Source organism: Pipra filicauda, unplaced genomic scaffold, assembly GCF_003945595.2.
Source record: "Pipra filicauda isolate LSUMZ 115617 unplaced genomic scaffold, ASM394559v2 scaffold142_size1944046_pilon, whole genome shotgun sequence".
Lineage (NCBI taxonomy): Eukaryota > Metazoa > Chordata > Aves > Passeriformes > Pipridae > Pipra > Pipra filicauda.
Genome location: NW_024103907.1, coordinates 1,537,175 through 1,558,911, shown reverse-complemented (window position 1 = coordinate 1,558,911; position 21,737 = coordinate 1,537,175). Strand labels below are relative to the sequence as shown.

Here is a 21,737-nt window from a genome sequence, read left to right as displayed (position 1 = left end):
TTCGCAAACACGACACAATACATGGTAACATTACTAGGACAACCACAACTATTATCAAAACTAAGACCCCCGTCTTGAGTAAGGACAGTAACCAACCCGAAATGTCCCAACTAGACAACCAGCCTTCCAGGCCAAAAAACCCAGTTTCCCATGTGATCTTCTTTGTTTGTTCCTGAAGTGTGGCAATTTGTCTGTAGATGGATTCAGAGTGATCTGAGATATCTAAACAACACGTGCCTTCAAATTCCTGACAACCATGTCCAAGTGCTAACAGCAAAAAATCAATAGCAGCACGATTCTGCAGTGTAGCATGCCGTGCACTATCTCCATCAGTGGCAAGCTTTCTGGAAGTGGACTTAACTAAAGTAATACTTACTTTTGTTACCTCAGTGACACCTCAGTAATCACATTTCAAAACAACTCAGAATAAGCTGATATTCCTGCAACAGCAGCACTTGGGTAAGTTTAAGCTATCAGTTTTTATTTGAAAAGCCTTCTATTCTCATACAGCAATACAGAGGTTTTTCTTAGTTTTTCATAAATAGAAGAGAGTTACTTTGAAACAGAGGCTCATGGAAACTAAATAACCAAGTGACTACACAGTCATGAAGTACACTGACTGAAAACATTTCCTCAGATAGTTCAGAAATTACAAACATTTTCCTTCCCAGTTAGAAAGCAGTTGAAAAATCATTCCCTTTCATTTAATTAAAGCACTAATACTGGCGCTTATATACTTATATAAAAACTCTGAAAAAATAACAAAGTTCACAGGAAACATGAAAATGTTTTTGTAAAGAAAACTTTATCTCTATTTCATACCCGAAGTACTGTTTCATCTCCAGCTGCTTTCAAATCATCTTCCTTCCCAATGATTCTCTGTAGCTGTATTTGTTGAAAAAAGAACAAGAAAATTAAAAATGTGATCTTACAAGAATCTTCTTTTTCAGAAACATGCTTTAATTGCACCTTTTCTTAATTATACATTTCTGCAAGGTTCTCTAGTCATGACAAAATATTTGCAAATCCTTAAGGATATCTTGCTATTCAGACACACTCTTCCCCAGGAATGTCTTATCTACAGTGGTTACTATAGCCAAGCAGAACATGAATCTATCTCTTGCAATCCAGTGCTTACTCTATTTTTAGAGGAGATTTTCTTGCATTAGAAGCTTAGCATTCACTTCATAAGATTTTGAAACTCAGGGGTATAACGTCAAGGATCATTTAGGAAATAAAAATTATCCTGATTTTCATGCTGTCCTGTAGATAGCTTTACACAGTTCTGCTACAGACATGATCTTCTATACATGAAAAACATGCGTGTCCAAACAAAGTACTACACAACTAACAACAAAGAATAATTTCATTAAATAAGAAAACATTTTTTTTCAGAACTGGCACTAGGCAGAGTGTGGTTTGAGTTTCCCCTCCACCTCAGAAATAAATTAATCTTGAATGTATTAGCAAAGAAGATTTTCAGAATTACTGAAATGACTCACATCTAAAAACATAACTTGTTGCAAATAGAGCTTTAAGGTAATATAGAAAGTGCATTAATTTGCAGTACCTCCAGTATATCTGAGCTGCAAGGTTTCTTTGAATGTATTTCAGCTTGGAAGGTCAACATTGCCACAAGAACGAGTGATTTATTACAGTACGAAGTATACCTACCTTTCAGACACTTGAATGAATCCTCAAAAGGACAGCAAAAATGAAAGAACAAGGGACTTAATAAATTTCAGGTACAGATATGGACTTACACCGATCACTCTGGATTTGGACACTTTAGGAAAGATGAGTTTAAAGCTCAGGGTTTTCAAAGCTAGTGGTTTGCTTCTCAAACATTTCTGAGTGATTCCTCAACCTGCCCACTAAAACTGGGAAAAAAATCCATTACCAAATCTGCACAGCCATATAGCCATTATTTTGAAATGTTTTCAAATCTCTCCTTAGGGCTTTTTTTCATTTGTTTGTTTGCTTGGTTTTGTGGGCTTTTTTCTGTTTGTTTTGGTTTTGTTTTGTGTTGTTGTTCAGAGAAGAATACAGACTTGTGAATACTGAGTAAGAAAAAACCCACTAACTGTTCACGTTGCCAAAGGTCTTCCCTTGACCCTCAGGGTGAATTTGTCAAATTCACTCATTCTGAGTTGGTGGGGTTTTTTTGTTGGTTTGGTTTTTGTTCCTTTGGTTTGTTTTTGTTTTTTTTTAATAACCTCAGGATTTTAGTTTCTCAGGGCAGTTACTATGTCTTGATAGTATCTATCAAAAGAAACACTGTAAATAAGGCAATTAAACAGTACTCGTTCTTCCAAGTTTCTCCAAATTATTTTTATTTTTGATCATTTACAAAACAGTTGACTAGTACAGTTAAAATATTATTAATTTCTTCATAGCAAAATAGCATTATAGAGCCCTGGATAAAAATACAATTGCTTGTCAATATTCTCATTGAAAGATCACATTTTCTCTAACCTGAAAAATTGATCTTTTGCTCACACATAAGAAAGAAAACTGCAAATACTTTCCAAACTAGAGAAAATATGATTTTTTTCTTTTGGATTTTATTTTTAAAGGACTCTTAAAAATATCTGCAGAGACTACTTAAGAGCACAGACAGCCAGTGTAATTTTTTTCACAAGCATTCTAAAAGATTTAGTTTATAATTTTCTTACACTGTATGTAAATCCTTTTAGTGCTTGAAACTATTTCCAGAAGTTTTTTTCCAGCCCAATACAGCAACTACTCACAGAGGGAGAAGAATTCTGCCTCAAGAAATGGACTCCTCCATGTAATATTTATTGTATTTAATATTTATATCTGTTCATCACTCAAGACACTAATGGCTAATTTAAAGATAATGAGACCTATTATGCACAACTGAAGCCTCTTTGCTAAAGACATACTAAGAAGTAATCTGTTCTGAACAAGACAACATCTGGCAGAAAGGCTATGTCAGTCTTATAAAAAGAGGTGATTTTGCATCTCCCAGTTGTTTGACAGAGATCAGTGCTTGTGGATGCTCTAGGACTATAGAAGTGCTCTGTACCAAACCACCACAATGAGTGTCGGGTGCTGGTTCATTCAGCCCTAGATGGAGCTCTATAAGTTTTTTTGTGGTATCTGTGCTCCAGGACAAGTGTGTAAGACAGTCTATTTAGAAAGTTTAAATCACATAGTCTTGCATGTGCCATCAGAACCACTCTATCTCCATTCCTGACAGTTTTGAACTGTCATTAATTTACTTAGACATCTTTAATCAGGACAGAGTTAGGGAAATTCCTTACTTGCTGGGGATTTTGGGAACTTTGGTAGCCTTATTCTTGGTGGGAGGTCTCAGATTAATGTGCATGGGTTATTATGTGTCTGGAAATCCCCCTCACTGAATCTCAAGAGAATGTCTTGAAGTGCAGAGTTCACAGAAGTACCTTATGGCCTCACAAAGATGCAGATAATATGGCTCTGAGAAATGATTCTGCATTCTGGCAAGGGCTGATGAAAGGATGGCAAGTAGCATCTGTGAACATGCCACTTCTACCTTCTAACTTCACCCTGGAGTTGCATGGCAAAGCACCAAAACGTTCTGGGCCCTAATACTGAAATGTCTCTTGTGACTGTGTACCACTGTAACATGAACGAAGCAGAAATACACTGGCTTGAATACAAAGGAATAGGAAGGAGTCTCTCTGTGAAGGGAAAGACTTTTACTGGAAATGAGGAGAATGTGCACAGAAATGGAAAGGCTATGGAGGACAAGATAAACTCTCTTACTGAAAACATGGGATTGCATTCAAGATCTCCTTTCCTGAACATCCATTTATGCTAGCAAAAAGCACTGGGAAATTCTGGTTTGAAGGTTTGAACAGTCTATATCCATCATGTACTGCAAGCACTAAGGACTTGGGTTGTAGTTTCTGCTTGTCACCCTTCTCGACTTTCCTGAATGATCCACTTGACACATGCTGTGCCTGTCCATCCAGTTACATGTGAGAATTGAGACATACGCAATTCAAAGAAAGAAGGACATTTTGCAAGCAAAAAGGCATGTTCTTACCTTTAGAGTTTATAGTCTAGATCAACAGATAACACAGACATACACAGATGTCTAATTAGTAGATAACGGATGGGAAGTAGGGAGAAGAAGAGGTCACAAAGCATAAGAATGAAGCAGCACTGAAATTTCTTTTCCCATTGTATCCTGTTTACAGACACTGACTCCTAATTACCACTTCTTCACTGTGCTTTTCTACTGCCCTTTCCTTACATATGTTTCCGGACATTATTGTCAAATATAGGGTGGAAATAACTATAGAATAGTTCAGATGTATTTTCCTAAGATGCCAACTGGGACAAGACAAATAACAGATTAGCTACATAATTTACTAATTTATTAGCTATCCAGAAACTTTCTGTGATGCATGTAGAACTAGAGTATATAGGTTAACACACAGACATTTTTCCAGATTCTTACATTCCAAAAATTTTATTTTTAAACCTAATCTATAAAAATAAAATTTTGCTTGAAAGTAGTCCCCTCTATAAATGCTAAGTAAATGTCACGAGAGAAAACTTGTATTCTGACCAACTCGCATCCTGTGGGACTTCTTTGAATTTAATGATACTTGTGAGTTGACAGAGTAATTTATATGGGTTGTTTTTTACCACTCTATATTAATTTATCAATCTAGCTCATAAAGGAAATGCAAAGTAACAATCTATCTAACCAGAATAATTTTCATTTAACTTGATTGCTGCTACAGAAATCAAATCATTTTCAATGATTTGTATGATGTTTTCACCTCTACATTTGATCACTTTCTGTTGTTCATACTGGCTGATTCAATTAGAATTACCCGAAATGGATAATGGATATTAAATATATGACATACTGCACATCTCCCTAAAAGAGCCGTGCAGTGTTTCTGTAAGAATCTCCTCATTTGTTTAACTGACATGGTACCTATTTAAAGGTAGCACTGCTAACATGGCATTTTGGTGAAGAGGCACTACATGCTGAATATTCGTGTTCATAGCGTTACTTTGGCCTGTAACATATTGTTTTGTAGATGAATAATACAGTCATAACATACATGTTTTGGTGATCAGGGCACTGCTAGTCTAATAACAATTCACTAGGATTGCACCAGGTTTAGTAGGTTAAAAATATAAGTTTTTCTAGAATTTTATTTTTTTTTAATCAGCAGAATAATTAACATTTTAACAGAGTCAATTCTTCAAAATTAAAAGATTTTGTGTAGCAACAAATGAGTGTAGGGTTGTGCTGGTTTTGCCTGGGGTAGGGCTAATTTTCTTCACCATGGCTGGTGTGGGACTGTGTTTTGGATTTGTTCTGGACACAGGCTTGATAATATAGAGAAGTTTTTGTTATGGCTGAGCAGGGCCTACACAGAGCCAGGGCCTTTTCTGCTTTTCATACTGCCGTGCTGGTGAGGAAGTGGGGGGTGCATGGGAGGCTGGGGGGAGACACAGCTGTGACAGGTGACCCCAACTGACCAAAGGGATATTCCAGACCATATTCCTCAGTATATAAAGTGGGGAGAGGAAGGAGGAAGGAGGGGACATTTGGAATGATGGCATTTGTCTTCCTAAGTCACCATTATGTGTGATGGGGCCCTGCTCTCCCGGAGATGGCTGAACATCTGCCTGCCCATGGGAAGCAGTGAATTAATTCCTTGTTTTGCTTTGCTTGTGTGTGTGGCTTTTGCTTTCTCTATTAAAACGTCTTTATCTCAATGCATGGGTTTTCTGACTTTTGCCTTTCCAATTCTCTCCCCAATCCTGCTGGTAGGGGAGTGAAGGAGAGGCTCTATGGCCCTTGGTTGCTGGCTGGGGTCAAACCATGACAACGGTATCTGCAGGCTCAGTTAGGGGTTTCTGGGAACGCTGCCTTGGAAAATGATCTAATTTCAAGCATTATTTTCTAACAGTACTACTAAGTCTAAAAGTATTTTTACAATATTTTATAATATCTTTAAAGTATGACTCATCAATCAACCTTGCTAAGAGGCAATTCACTGAAGAAATGGTGATCAGCGCAAAACACATGCCAGCAGCTATTGTATCATTAATTCAGAGTTTAAGGCTATGAAAGTACACTTACATAAGTTTTTGCCAATTTCTCTATCAACAGGTGCATCTTTTTAAGTTTTAGATTCTATGGTTCTCTAGAGCTGTGCATTAATGGTTACCTTGAACTTTATCCTACTGATAGAAAATAATTTGAATTGTAGTAGCCACGTCAGCTTCTTATAAAACCGTCTGTCCAGTTACCTCCAATATTAATGAAGGATCTGAATTAAGCTGAGGGAGTCTATTAAAAATTATGTTTGTTAATTCTGCATTCAACTTTTGACAAGAAGTATTTAGTTAACAGTCTTCTGTTAAATATTTAAAAGTTGAATAAGTTATGTAATTAAGCCTATTCTTCTTTAAAAGAACAGAGTAAAGTTTTCTTTGTTTTTTAAACATCTGCCTTTCTCCCTCATAGTTTATATAAAACATGGGAAAAACGATGCCCTTCTGCAGCACCAAACAAAATTAATAAAAACCAAGGGAGGATGGTGTATTAAAGAAATTATTCAACATATTTAGAAAATAAAACATTCTTCCAGATTATTATTTAAATTAGCTTATGGGATTAAGGGATGTACACCAACCTTCCTAGTAGCAGATTTTTAGATACAACTCAAAGGCAACATTTATAAAAGTGGATTCAAATTCAAGTACTTCTACAGCAATACTTTGGTATGTGCTTCTTTCATATAAAATATTTTAATAAGTATGTGAACATAGATTGGACTGAAAAATAGGCTTGATGATTTTAATGAATCTTCATTTACCAAATATAACCCATGGATCTATTTAAATGCTTTAAAATGAATATGCATATAAATACACCTACCTTAAAGAATTCTTTTTTTTCAACTCGCTCATTGCCATCTGTATCTAACATTTTAAAGGCAATCTGAAGTCCAGTCTGGGGTTCTGCAACAAATTGCAAAATAACTTTATTGAAAATATACCCACAGATGCTTACACTAGCACTTAAATAATTAATAATGACTGCAAAATGAATATTGCCTATGGTTCAGTTCTCCATTGTTACATACACACATGGTACTTCCAGTGAATCACATATACCTCTTCCAATATAAGCAAACTTTTTAAACACCTTTTTACTATAATTTCAAGGATAATTAATGTAATGGGAAAGTAAGAAATGCCAGCAGTGCCCAAGTACAGCCATGAATGTCCATCCGATCTCCACAACAATATCGTATCTCTCGCTGTCCTAGTCTTAAGATACTCTCTATGGATGCCTCCATGATCCCATGTCACTTCTGCAGTCTAGCTCTGTCTTGTTTATTAGAGCTCCTTTTCAGGTTAGATGAGTGGAAATTGCCTTTAGAAACCAATAATTATTTCCAAACTGGGTAAAAGAGCTAGTGTACTCCTCAGGTACTTCCTGCACAGGTGACTGTATGTCAGTATTAGAAGTCCTCCCCAACAGACAGACCGATGCTGTAACAGTGGTCAGCTCTCAGCTCCTGCTCCTGCTGTGTTAGCCCTAGGCCTTTTTTAACTTCCCTTCTCCTTCTTCCCTAAACAATGTACTCGAATATTACTAAGATGTAATAAACTACTCTTTCCGGTCTTTTTTGACAAAAGCATGTTTTGTATGACTCCCATCAAGCTGATTTTTCTCAGGAATTTTACACAATTTTACCCTGCATTTCCTTCACTGAGTGGATGTTTCTTTTCAACACAAAAATGTAATGAGCTCTGAATCTTGCTATAAAAACACAGTGTGTTTTGAGCTCGTTCCCGTGATTTCCTGGTCTTACTTTGCTTAGAGGAGGTGGCCTCGCTCATTAGCGAGCCCACACAGGAGCAGCATGCTGCTGAAAATGTAGTTACAGTTCATTGCAGTAGCAAGCCCTTTTCCCAGTAATTTCTGGAGCGCATGAATTAATTCCACAATCCATTTAAGTCAGGCATTAATATGAAAGCCATGGACTTACCGTCTCTGGAATATATTCATGTTTCCAAGAACAATGTTGGACCTATGAGGGCAGTGAAGCAGTACCTAAAAAACTCTAATGCCTTCAGAGTTTTCCTTTTGGAAACATGTTCTTCTAGTTCCATTCTGAAAAGTTTTAAGTTTTGCATTTTCTTTTTTAAAAGAATATTTCTGTCAAGGGAAGAAGCTGAAGGAATATCCCATTCCTTTAAAGTCATAACAAGATCATTGAAGAAAGTACTATTTTTACATTTTAGAAATAACTACATCTTCAGCAGTCAATTAACATTCTATGTGAAGCAATCTTGTGATGCATGGATATTTTATAAATACCATTGCAATCTGCACAGCAGAACCCTTCCCCAGCAACTGGGTTGTAATAATCAAAACTGGCTTCCTTTCCATGGAAATGGCACATGCTAAATTTGTGTTACTAGTACAAAAGCAAGAAAAGGCTATCCTATAACATATTTAGAGAACAAAAGTAATTGATGTATTTAATAGTAATTCATACCATCTGTGTTCCAATTTTCAGATAAGAGAGCTGTTACTGAAAATACAGGACCTAAAGCTGCTTATACAGAGATGACATACTTATCTGATATGATGTAACCCCAAAGGTATGTGTTCGTAAAATAAGCATAGTTCAAAGACTACCACAGATATATTTGTATTTAATTAGAATCAGGCAAAAATCCAAAATCTGAACAGAAGAGCTTCATCTTGGCTGTGAGTGCAGGTTAGACCTAGGTGCTTCCTATCCAACTATTCCTATGTTGACCAAGATGTCAATTTGTGTGACTGGCTAATTGAAACGAAGCTTTGAGTAAAGGTGACAACTTCAATTCCTGGACTTCTTCACCAGCCAGGGCGCCATTAACCTATTGCTAGAAATGAAATTCAATACAGCACTGGAAGAAAAAAAGATAGTGATGATACAAGGCACACAGAAAAGAGAAAAGAAGGTCACAGGGGCAAAAAAATAAAGCCTTTGCCTAACGCAAAATTACATTTTTAAGTTCAGTGTTGTTACAGACACTGCTTTTGTATGACAGGCAGCATGGTCTGGTCAGCAGTGTCCTGGAACCAGGAGTCTGGTGACTCTTTTTCTGTTTCCCAGTTGTTCTGTTGGTGACTTTGTAGAAGTAATTTAAATATTAATGCCTGCTTTAAGAAATCTCATATTAATTCTCAGTAGTGAGAGAGACAGGTTGTGTAACTTGGGGCTGACTGACATGGGATACTTGTTAGGCAAAGATAGAGGCACTAACACTTGTTGACATTTGCTTTCAAAGTGATCGATATGATAACCCTCTGTGTAACCAAAGCAGCAACATTAGCACTGCATTTTTATCCTGCATCAAAAGGTGCCTTTGTTTCTGCAGTTCAATACATTCTTAAAGAAATTCTGTGAAAAATAATGTTACTTGATTGCTTGGAGAAGTGGAACAACTTGCTCTAGTACTGCTGCAGTTTTCTAATTGTTTCAGCCAATAATTCAGCATGAACTCATTTTCAGCTGCCATAAATTTTTAAAGAAGTAGAACCTTTGGCACCTATTACTGCAACTTTAAGGTATTCTTCTGAAATTATAATTTGGCTGAGGAAATCTAGAAAATCCGAGATCACTTCCATGGACAACAGTTTTCCTTTTTTAACATAAATGCATCATTTTTGAGTTGCAACAAATATATTAAAATCAGTATTCTAACTGGGCTAAACTCTTATTTCTGATTTTAAAACCACTTGAACACATGGTATAACTCAGGTTCAAGCAGAGTGTAGCACGGGACAATCACCACTGCTGAAGCAGTATATTTGTCTATTACATAGGTTATCTTAATGCATATATATATTATTTATTACTGTGTACTAGCTGAAGTTCCCTAAGAGATTACCCACCCTTCATGCCATGTAGTAAGAGCTAATATAGTTCTGCTAGAAATGAGGTAAGCTGCAAAAGGGCTACCTAAACTGTGCAAGAGGTGTATACTGATGGCCATTATCAGGAAGGCTGGACATACTCTCTCCACTCTCTGGAGACCAACAATTATTTGTTCATACTACACCATGAGAAGGTGGATTTCCAGTGCAAGGAAAATTTGTCAATTTGTTTAAGCCTCGGCCATGGAAGTGATGAGGGTCAAGCATCTACAGCCCATCAGGCAAAAGTGACTACTTCCTTCTCTCCTTTCCCCATCCACTGACACCATAAATCTAGTATGCCTGGTTTTGTCCCTTGCTGAAAATGTTAGACCTGTATAAGTCATGCAAACAAGACTGCACATGTGGGCTATTCCGTGGACATGCACATGAACTACTTCACTACTAGTGTATGGGTCTCACTGTGTGATGTTCATTGCACACATCTCAAATCTTGGTATTTTTCAGCATCGCCTACACTTCATCAGAATAAAATGGAGGGGTGGCAAGCATGGCACAGAGTAAGTATGGGTGAGGAAATCTAGACAATCCGAGATCACTTCCATGCACAACAAAAAATGCCTGTTTATAGATAAAGCAAGTACCAAAAGGTCTGTTAGACAAAAAGGAAGGAAGCAAAGGAGGGAGAGCAGAAATACATGTAAAATACTTGGAGAAAATAAAGTCAAAAGGAACAGAGGATAAAAAAAAAGGATTAAAAAAGCCAAACAAAAAGACACTGCAGAATTCTTCTGTTTGTATATTGCATCCATTGCATATCTGAACACAAGAATAATAGGGAACAACCTTTGAGATGCCACAACAGCTTTTTATTCCACTGCATGAGCTACAATGTTAATGTCTCATTTCCAAAATGACTAAAACTACTATCCAGAAGACAAATTATTTATCTTTCCTCCCTGTTCTTTCTCCCCTTATAATCTGGTTCTGTAACCAATGTCTGCCCTCTCTCAAAGTCTTTTGAAAAGCTTTTCTGATCCCATGGTGCAGAAATTACCATGATTTTTGAAGTATTGCTATGGACCGATGATGCCACTATGGAAGTAAGTTCCAACCAATTAAAGTTATATCCATTTATATTAATGCATTATCACTCTCTATATAGTGGTTTTTTTACATTTTACAATAATGCAGAAATTTAGAAGCTAAAAATTTCAGGAAAAAGTTCCTGGAAAGATGTTAGTAGCTGAGTATTTATGCCAATGTATTTTAAATATACAATACTTACTTGTAAGGATCGTCAGCAAAAACAGGTACTCTGCATAAGATATCAACCCTGAAATGAAAGAGTTAAAAAATTATTTGCAAAAAACCCCCCAAAAACTCATAGTAAGACTTGAAACATCAAATCCTATAAATATAAAAACTGTAGTTTGACATAGTATTAAATAAATTTATTAAAGTAAGCCACTTTAGTATTTAATAAAGTTTTTACTTCTGTTTTTAGTGCTCTGAAGGTAAAATTCCCTAACCAGACACTCATCAATGCTCATGTCTAATCCAGAAAGTAAGGTTTATTTGGTATTAATAAAAGTCCTGCACTAAATCTTTGGATTCTCACTGAAAACATTCAATGTTTATATAAAAGGCAAATAAATTAAATGTGCTTTGTCACATTTAGTACCTGGGAGGAGAACTACTCTAACATTACCCTGAAGGATCAAAGTCCTCCATCCTTTGGCAGGCTCGCAAAGGCGGAGAATAGCTTCCCTCTAATTCTCAAGGGGAACATGGCAACACGCAAAGCTGCCAAGCTGCTAGATTGTGCTGATAGTACTGCTGGGCCGAGCGCCAAGAGGAGGCTTCTTTTTTTTTTTTTTAAATAGGAACGTGTCCTTTCTACAAGGTGAAAGTATTTTCCCCCCTTCTGAAGGAAAATTCCAGTGTTTTCTTTTCAAATACCACCTTAAGTGAAAAGCCTGAACAAACACAAAGATGTGATAGCGTCAAAATGGAGTGTACAAGCTAAAGATAGAGAGCGCATAATGAGGGTGGTTAAACAACAGAATTTGAACCATCTGCCCCGCAATAATGTTTGGAGAAAAAATGTAAAGGGCTTTTTTATAAATCACTTTTCAAAATAACTGAGCTACTTTTAACTTGTGAGTTAAAAGCTGAAGCTGCTTAAAATAATGAAGTTCAAACATGCCTATCTGTGCAAAGATAAACTAGTTTTATAATTTATATTCAGTTAATTGATAGATAAAGAATACACTTAAGCTTCAGTGATAAGCAATTAACTTCTGATAAATTACTGTGCACAGACAGCAGCATTTGTATTTGACCTCAGATAGTGACTTAACACTTTTAAGTACCAGTTCAGAAATATTAAATTGGTAAACGCAGGAGTCTGAAAATTGGAGAACAAATCTTAGCTAAAGGGAGGTCTAATGCTGACCCTGTTGCCAACTCAATCTGGTTCCATATCTCAGCTTTCCTCTCCATCAAAATAGAGCTATTCACCCTATTATCCAACATGCATCATGTGTAAATCAGCACAGTACTACAATCATAAAACCACTATGGAAATAAAAACCACTTTCACCTCAAAAACTTAATTTTGCTTACAAGTTTTAGCATTTCTGCCATCGTAAGAATACAAATTATTATTTGCATTGCTGTAAAACTTGGAGTTGTGTTCCTAGATAAAACATGTAGGTTTTCTACAAATTCAAAACCAAATAAACAGAGAAAGAACTTCTACTCCAAATTTTTAGCTTATATGCCCAAGTATAAGACAAGATTAAAAAAAAAGACAGAAACAAAGAGGGACTGATAAGAAATGAAGCCATTAGTGTGATGGGCAGTGATCAAGATTCCTAATTTTGTGTGTGACACAGCAAAAGAATGTTTAAGGAAAGAATTCATAAAGGAATTCAATAAAGGAAGTCAATGAGGCAACTTAGCAGGTCAGTATAGAAAACACCTCCCAGTCATGGACTGCAATGGTGTCAGCACAGAGATCCCTGACTGAAAATTTAACAACCAAGCAATGAAGGAGAGCATCACTGGCCAAGAAGAAGTGGGAGTCTGCCTCTCGGCTGTCTTGAGGGGCGCTGCACAGGGGTAGTCTAGGGAAGACCCGGAAACTGAAGACAAACAGCTTATGCTAGATAAAACAAGAATGAGAGCCCAGCGTTGGGATACAAAATAAGAGACCATACACTCAAAGGAGTTGTGAAAGAAAAACATACTTATCAAAGCATTTGAAAGAATATTAACATGGCAGATCATGTTTGCTAAAGTCATAGGAAAAAAAATGTTGCGATAATTGAGATACAAAATACTGAGCCCCTGGAGAGTTTTAGCTATATAGCTAGACATGGATCATTATACATCATAAAATTTTGCAGAAAGAATCTGCAAAATTTTTACAGAGATGGTAGGATGTGAAGAAAAGATCAATCTAAAGACAACACCCTGCTCAGTGGCTCAAGGGAAAAGCATTTGAATTGCAGAGGTCCGGAAAGAGGACACTTGAAAAGTCACTATAGTCAAATTGATAAAAAGGTAAATATAACAAATGTATATAAAAATATTCTTTAAAACCTGACTCAGTGCTTTAAAGCAAATCCACAGTCTGTCTGATATTTTCTGGAAGACTGATTATACTAAAATAATTTGTAATACAATTTTTTTAACTTGTGGACTAATTTCCATTAAAAATCTTATTTTAATTTTATTGTCCTTTTACTACTTGTAGTGAATAGCCAATTTATCTCATCCATCAAGTAAATGAAATGTTTTGGTAATTTTCTCTTTAATTCTACAGTAATCATTACACAGTTACTCAAATTAAAATATATAATGCGGCAAATTTAAAAAAAAACCACAAAAAACCAGCCCACTGAAAATTATATTTCTATCCAAGTAAAATTTAAAAGATAATAGCCTCACATACTGTAGAATGACTCAGCATACTTGCAGCCAAGTATTGCAGTTAGCATTGGCAGGATACTGTCATTTTCTATTGCTTAAGGAACTCTCTCTATCCCTCCCTAGAAATCCGTATCCTCAAACTTTATAGCAAACACTGACAGTACAATATTCTTAGTGCTGAATAAATCACAAACCCCACAAAATATGACACGAATTTTAAAATTGCCCACTAGAAGGCAGAATTCCCTAGCATTATGTTTTACAAACTAGACTGAATACAGTTTTCCCTCTCCTTGACATTTAAATAACAATTTGAAGGTAGTTAAAATGACCTCAGCTAAACAGTGGGACAGGGTAGATTCATTATTCTGGTGTTTGTAAAAGCACAAATGTTTTCATTTTTAAACTGTGATAATAATGCATCTCAAAGCAAAAGCATCAAAGTCACTAAACAGACACCATGAGCAAAACCTGTAAAAACTCTATGTGTTGTGGGGACATATGGATGACTGCACTGAATGTTCCTGCATCATCTCAAACTCCTACGTGACCTCTGAAGGACAGAATATACGGACACACAGTGCTAAGCACGGGGAGATCTTGGCCAGAATGCAAAAGACGCCAGGCTGAGCATATCACTGAGCCCACTTTGTGCCAAGCACTCAGCTGAGAGAGGTGCAACAAAAGGAGGCTGTGCTGTTTTGCTATGTTTGCAATTTCTCTTGGTGGATTCCCAGTTTTCACAGGCGGTGTGCTCTGGGGATTTGCAGTGTCCATCACGAGAAACAGAAAGGCTCTAAAAAAGAAGGTATATAGAGAAAATATCCAAGAATTAAAGACTGGGTATACTTTAAACCTAATTCTGGGAAAGCATGTGATGATTAGTAATTTGAAAAGGCAGGGAATCAATTCAATGCAAAATCCAGCCTTCCCTAGGACAGGAAAAAAATGTTCAGCTTGTTTGGAGATGGTTCAGGGTTGCTAGGGTATGCTGGGGCTTTCAGGAGAGGACTGACAAGCAAGGCATCCAGCTGCAGCCCCCTCCACATCTGCACAAGGACGCAAGGAATGAAGTGCAGGCAGAAGGGGCCACGAGGCCGCAGGGTAGGTGAAATGCTGCAGACCGAGATTGAGGGCTGCTCTCTTGGCACAAGTTGCCAGCCCTGTCTGGGGATCTGCTGTGCATGGAGAGAGTGTGGCTCATGCCTGCCAAGGAACTGCAGCAGTGCAACGGCAGCTTCCAGAAATGTCCATGAGATAAGGGATTCAGGCTGAACTGTATGATACAGAAAGTTTGTGAATAGGCACTGTCAGTGTTTCTCATTAGTTTGGGGATTTTGGTCTTTGTTACTGGTGAAATGGTTAATTACTCATCTATTTGGTTTCCTTGATCCTCTTGTTTGTTTTCTCCCTTCAATTAATTTATGCTAATGACATGTTTATTTGCTGTTCTTTAATTCCTTGTTCTTACACAAACAATATCCCAGCTCTCAGTTTTCCAATATAAGGTGGAAATGTCGGGTGAAAAAAAAATCAAAGCACATCAGCGCTGCAAAAGGTCACAGAGCTCCTGAAGAGGAAGAAATAGCAGTCCCAAGACTGCTCTTGGAATCAGGGATGCTGCTTTACATAATTAGATACAAATTTTATTTTTATTCTTAGTTGCCACGCATTTGAGTTATACAGTGAAACAGCAGCTTATTAACAAGTCTTAGAAGTCCATTTTGTGCTGAAGTTATCCTTTTCAGCCCCTTTCTCTTCTCCAAGTAGGCTTTTCAGTTTCTTTCATGTCTCCTGCACCTCAGAAGGCTTTCAATTCCCAGCCCTGCCTCTTTACTCTCTTGCATAACTGAGAGATTTGCCAAGGAGGCAGCTACTGGCTAGATGCGGATGAAATCAAATCCATGAAATACATTCAACTCTTACCATATAATGAGATAAAAAGCAACATGTATTTTTCAGTATCAAAAGTGCTCATTACCTTTATCACCAAGGTCTCTAAAAAAGGTCGGCCCTGGTTTAGCTTTGGCAACATACAGCAGTGCAGCATCTACCTCCTTCAAAGACACAAACAAGAAAATATAAAGCCAGTTTTGAAAGAGACTTAATCATTTCAGTAACAGAAAGAATGCAAGTTCTTTTGAAGAAGGAAAGGAACATTTTGCTTACCTTTTTTGTCAGTTTCTTGGCTGAGGCTTTGCCTATAATAAAAAAAAATCATCATCATTCAATAACAAACTGACTTTAAACTTTGATCAGGTCCTGTGGCATTTCTTCAGATTTTTATGGGAAAATGCTAAGTAATATGAAACAGAATATTTTGCAACAGGCAGTTTGTTTCTAATTCCCATAATACTCGTGAAAGGACAAGATTCAAAAGCAATATGAGCAGTCTGTTCAAATGTTCTCTCAACCTAGATGAAACCACAGCCCACTTCAGTGTCTACAACTGCCTTACTAGTGTAACTTTGCATACTGTGAGCTACAAATGTTGCACAGATTTCAAACCAAGACTATACAGTAAGAAACAACTGTAGTATTTGGGGGTTTCCGTGCACACATAATAATCCTTGAAGTGCAGGTTGTGCAGGTGAAAGCTAAGAAATACTAAAAAAAAAAGAAAAAAGTAAGAAAATGTTGATGTTTCTATTAAGGAGAAGTAATCTGAACAACTCTGCCTTCTGAAAGAACATCAGATGAAAATCATGCAAACTCCTAAGGGTTTCCTAGTAGGTCAAGTTTATAAACTCAAACAGGGGAGACACTTGCAGCAGTATAGGTTGTATTCCTGTGTAAATCCACCATTTGAAGAGCTGGATGTATCATCAATGGAACATTCCAGTTGGTTAGGCAGGGATCACAGAAACCCTGTGGTCATGGACCAGCAGGAGTTGTGCTTCATCCTTTCTCTGTCAATCTGCCCTGTCACACTGATCTGCCTCCTCAGCATTTCTCCTTATACAGTTCTCAAAACCCTGTTGTCCTTCACTCTTACCACTCTCAGCCCATCACTCTCTTCCTACATCACCAGTTCCTCTGGATTCCAGCCAACCATTCTCTCCTATTTATTCACACTGTGTAAGCACAAGCTGAGCTGTTTGGATTTGCTCTGTGGACTGGTGCCTCTACGTGCATCAGGCTGGCATGCTCCACGCTCAGACTCCAAGGCTACTCTGCGGCTTCACGGGCACCTTGCATCCAAAGGGCCACCAGCACAGCACCGCTATTTGGAAACGGACATGATGGAGGCAGCCTGGTGGGCAGCTGTCAGCAAAGATTTACCGAGTGTTTTCACAGGCCCATAATTTAGCCACACAGAGGTGCATTCTTAGTAAAACAGCAAATTTCCATATTGCTGGCAAATGGCATGCCCAGCTGCAGGGGGTCTCCACCGTCAACTTTCTGCTTTGGACAAGGGAAGCTGCTGGAACATCTCAACCAGCAATAGCTCATTTTTCAGCACAGGCAAACCACTGTGCCCTGGCCTCTGCTCTTTGAACTGGCAGTAACAGTTTTGCTAAAAAATTCCTCTCCCCACACCCCCTCCCCCAAATCAGCCTAAGGCAGACACCTGGCACATAACATTTCAACACAAATGTTTAACTTTGACAAAAGTTATAAGCAACTAAAATTAGGGGTTTAATACTGGAGTGTTGAGTGACCCCAGCAACAGGTGTTGCCAGTACCACCTGTCACTGTGGATGAATACATTTTCGTGCACTGCTTGTACATATATTTACACCCATATACACACACATATATAAAGCTACATAGGTAGATACCCTCTAACTCAAACAATGTACAAAGTCCTCTACTTAATTAGCCTCATTTGAGACAAAAGTCAGATCAATAACAGAGTCTGAGAACAAGCAACAATCACTATATCCAGTAAGGCTGAGTCCTGAGCAGTGCGATGTAACATCACAGTTACATCTAACACCGTTTACTGCTGCAGAGCATTTTAAAGAATGGTTATTTAGCAAATTAAGTTATTTAGATCTCAGCTTTGAAATGTTGACCCATTTCAATGTGGAACTAAACTACAGCAGTTCCTTTGGCTCTGGGAGACCCAGATAGTGAGTGACCAGCCTTACAGGAGGGAATGAATCAGGCTGTAGGTCTGCAAAAAACAGTATCTGAAAGAAAAAAAGGAAAGCCACCTTGTAATGTTTTTCACTGTACATGCTCTTTGTACTTGCTGTCTGTACTGAAGCCAGCCATACACCCTTAGTTGGTTAAGAGCAGCTCCACTCATTTCATTCTCCTGGTGACCCCAAGAACATCACATCTGGGATGGCACCTGCTACCACAGCAGTGTACTGGGGAGTAGCCTTTTCCCAGCATCCAGGGGGATGACAAAGGGAGATAAGCTGAACTCTGCGAGCTGGAACAGCAGAGGCATGGATAATTGATGCAAGGTAAGGAGAAAGCACTGGGAGCTACAGATGAGACACTACTTGGCCAAGTTTGTGAGGCTCTACATTTGGTAAGTTTGTGCTTCTCTTCTTTGTGTTGCATTCAGCACAATAACTCTGAAACTCTTCAGCTACCCGGTTACTGGGGAAGAACATATTCTCAATGAGAATTACTGTATCTTGATAAAAATTAAGCAATGGAAGGAAAATCTGTTGTGGACATATGGACTCTCTTTTCACCAGCCAGCAGTCACAAATGCAACTGCCTGGAGCTCACACAAATGGCTGTGGCAGCCATCAACATCTGTCCTCTTACATCCAGCCAGTCACCTCCAGAGGACGTTTCAGATGCTGACATGTTGACTGACCTCTTTCAGAAGTGAAAAGACAGTAACAACAATACAGAGGTGCTTGTGCTACTGGTGCATGGGTGAAAGAAATAGTGGAGGAAAGGAAGCCTTTGCTCAATGGCAGAAGTGGGAGAGGACAGTCATATCATCCCAGGACGTGGTGAGAGGTAGAACCAGGTGGGTCAGTTAGTTGGCCCCTGCCACGACTGACTGGACAAGGGGCAGCTGCTACAATAAGAGAGGAAAAAAGGCAGGATGGAAAGGGACAGATTGAGAGATGAACAAAGACATTTCTACTTTTCAAAGCAGTAAATACATCAGAGTAATAAATGTGGAGTCTTTTAATGTTGCTCTTCTCACATGGGCTTCAAAATCAAAATATTTAATAACCTAGTCAAATGAAAATGGCATACAGATGTCAGCATGAATGTGAACTGCTAGGATAGGAATTTTTTGGAAAAAACACCCTGACACTTGGGACAGTAGTATTATTTTTTACATTGCCATTTGTCTAAAGTATTAGAATACAATCTCATAATAGTGCAATAATTTAAACTGTAGAATAAGTTTCCAGCAATAATTATTTGAATATTTTCTAAGAATTGAATCCAGTTACATTTTATTGGTACTGTCACCAAATAAAATCATCTGTGAAGACTCAGAATCCCAATTTTCATTTGAAAACATCAGCTACTTTTATTGTAGCACTCATTATACTCCTTGAATACTAATTTAGCTCTTGGTGATTATTCTCTCCATTTATTTACTTCCTAACAGTGAGATCTCTTTAAACACCAACACAGAAAGCTCTATTAATATCAAATGTGCAGCCCTCTGAGGAATCAGGTCTCTTAAGGCATTGTCTACAATAATTAGGAGAAGGTTAACTCCTCTTTGCAGAAGATGCACTGCAAAGGCATTAACAGTTTTCTTAGCCAGTCTGTACACCGAAAGACAAAAGTGCCTCTTCCTTTCTATGAATTAAATCTTGGTGTTGGCATTCCTTACACAACTACAAACACATCAGGATCTAAGTGTCTCTCTGAGGAATATGGATAACAGATATAATTATTAGGAACTATTTAATCTATTAAGTAAAAGATCTGCATGATGCAATTTTCTATAGTTTTATTCTTTGACATTAATAGATCCTTACTAATAGGTAAACTAATGACATATTAGAAAACTTGTTTATAGCAGTAACAGTCTCATCTTGGTATCAAAAAAAGAAACCTGGAATTCTTTTGTTTTGAATTTGAGTGAATGAGAAGAAAAACAACCTTCCCCCCCCGAACTGCCATGATGATGATGGAATTCTGGTTTAAAGGATATTGAGTATTTTCAAGGGTCTCTACATATTTTACAGATGCCATCATCTAATTTTCACCATTTATAGCGTATCTATGAAACAATGAGGTACAGACACACCTTTCATGAACAAAAAGGCATTTTAGCTTTTTAAGTTGAATGAAAACCAAGTCTACTTAAAAGCACACAAATTCTGTGCTGTTAGCCAAGAAAGTTAGTTGACAACTGTAATTAAGAAAACACCACCAAGAGCATATCCGTCAGCCTTAATTTGCCCTTGGCAAACCTGGATATTTTGTCACATGCGTTTCTTACATTAGAAGCGTTTCCCTCATCTATCTTTTTTTACACTAAGATGTAGAATGGACCTGACATCAATGTTAGGATTAATGTTAGGAAATAGCTGAATTAAACAAGTACCCGCTTGCACTCAGTAACACCTATTTACACCTGTACAGCTAAGGAAAGGCTTAGATCTGACAAAAGACATTTAGATTCAAAGAATGAACAAAATCACTAAGATCAACAATTATAACAAAAATAATCAAGTGCCAAAGCAAAAGTAGTTACTACCACCTGCAAGAAAACATACTTTTACATGTCTGCAAGATTCCTTTATTTTTGTGATATAGAAATTAAAATTTGAATCAATCTTTCTCCACAGCCTTAACTTCAAATGAGAACAGTATAAAATAGGTATGCTTTCCTAGAAGGACAACAAACTCCTATCCCTTTTATCAGCAGTCACTGAGATGGTTTGATAAGGATCTCTTTTTAACTTCATTTCAAATAGACACAATGACAAACAGACAAAAACTAAAACCAAAAAGACTTCCCAGCTTTTTAATTTTAGATAGCAATTGTTGCTACCTTTACTGAAGTTTGGCAAGTTCAAGGTCATACTGGGGTAGTATAAAACCATTTGTTTTTTCATGAAAAATTATGATGAGAATAGCATTAAGTATATTCACAATTCAAACAAACTCTCATTCTGCAAAATGATGAGTGAAATGAACCTTTTAAGCTGGATGGGATTTCAGCACAGTTGTAATCTGAGGATCAGGGCATTTTAAAAACCAACCCCACTGTGTGCAGCTCATGCTGTGGCCTTCACAGCAGAGCCCACCCTGCAGCCTTGCCTGCCATGGGAACAAGAATTTTTATTTCTTCGTTTTAACTGGCTGCCAGCCTTCATGCAAGCTGAACTCTAAGAATCCTGCACCACTAAGCTGGGTGAGATAAGAATTGCGTATGTTGATTTCCTTGGGGAGATGCCATTAAAATTTTTGCTCAAATTAGCCTGAAATACAAGATCATTGAAATTCAATAGCTTGTATTTCATTCTCAGCTCTCTCTCAGATAATTTTAATGATACTGGACAAGTACCTTATATTAACAAGGTATCCTTTTTTTACCCACCTTATTTTCATTCTCATTCTTTAAAGCTCTTCTATGCATTTATAAAGTACTTAGTGCTAATGAAACCAAAAAAAGGCAAAAATTCAAGCTAGTAATTAATTCTTTAAGGCCTCCTTTTGAAATATTGGTGATATCAGAGATAAATCAAGGATAACAAAAAAAATTAAGGTTTTTTGAAAGCATGACAAACGAAGTGGTCAGATTGCTATGATAGCTCCTGGCAAACTAGTATATGAATAATAAATGAGCATGCAATTTAAATGAATTAAGAATCCACTTCAGCTAGAAAGCTTTTACTGAACTAGTGCATTGCTCCATTGAAAGATAATTGATAAAAGTCATTTCAATCACATGAATTAGTGAATTGAACCACCTGAATTA

General features: G+C 37.4%; 1 protein-coding gene across 2 annotated transcripts in view; it reads right to left on the bottom strand.

The window, feature by feature from the left end:
- MICU2 (mitochondrial calcium uptake 2) overlaps positions 1-21,737 on the bottom strand; it is a 145,642-nt gene that overhangs the window by 26,123 nt on the left and 97,782 nt on the right. For both annotated transcript variants that reach the window (XM_039378658.1, XM_039378657.1), the window contains exons 3-7: positions 16,034-16,065; positions 15,846-15,921; positions 11,214-11,261; positions 6,923-7,005; positions 823-885 (exon numbers count right to left, since the gene is read on the bottom strand). In XM_039378658.1, the coding sequence (XP_039234592.1) occupies positions 823-885; positions 6,923-7,005; positions 11,214-11,261; positions 15,846-15,921; positions 16,034-16,065 (302 nt within the window). The remainder of the gene's footprint in view (positions 1-822; positions 886-6,922; positions 7,006-11,213; positions 11,262-15,845; positions 15,922-16,033; positions 16,066-21,737) is intronic.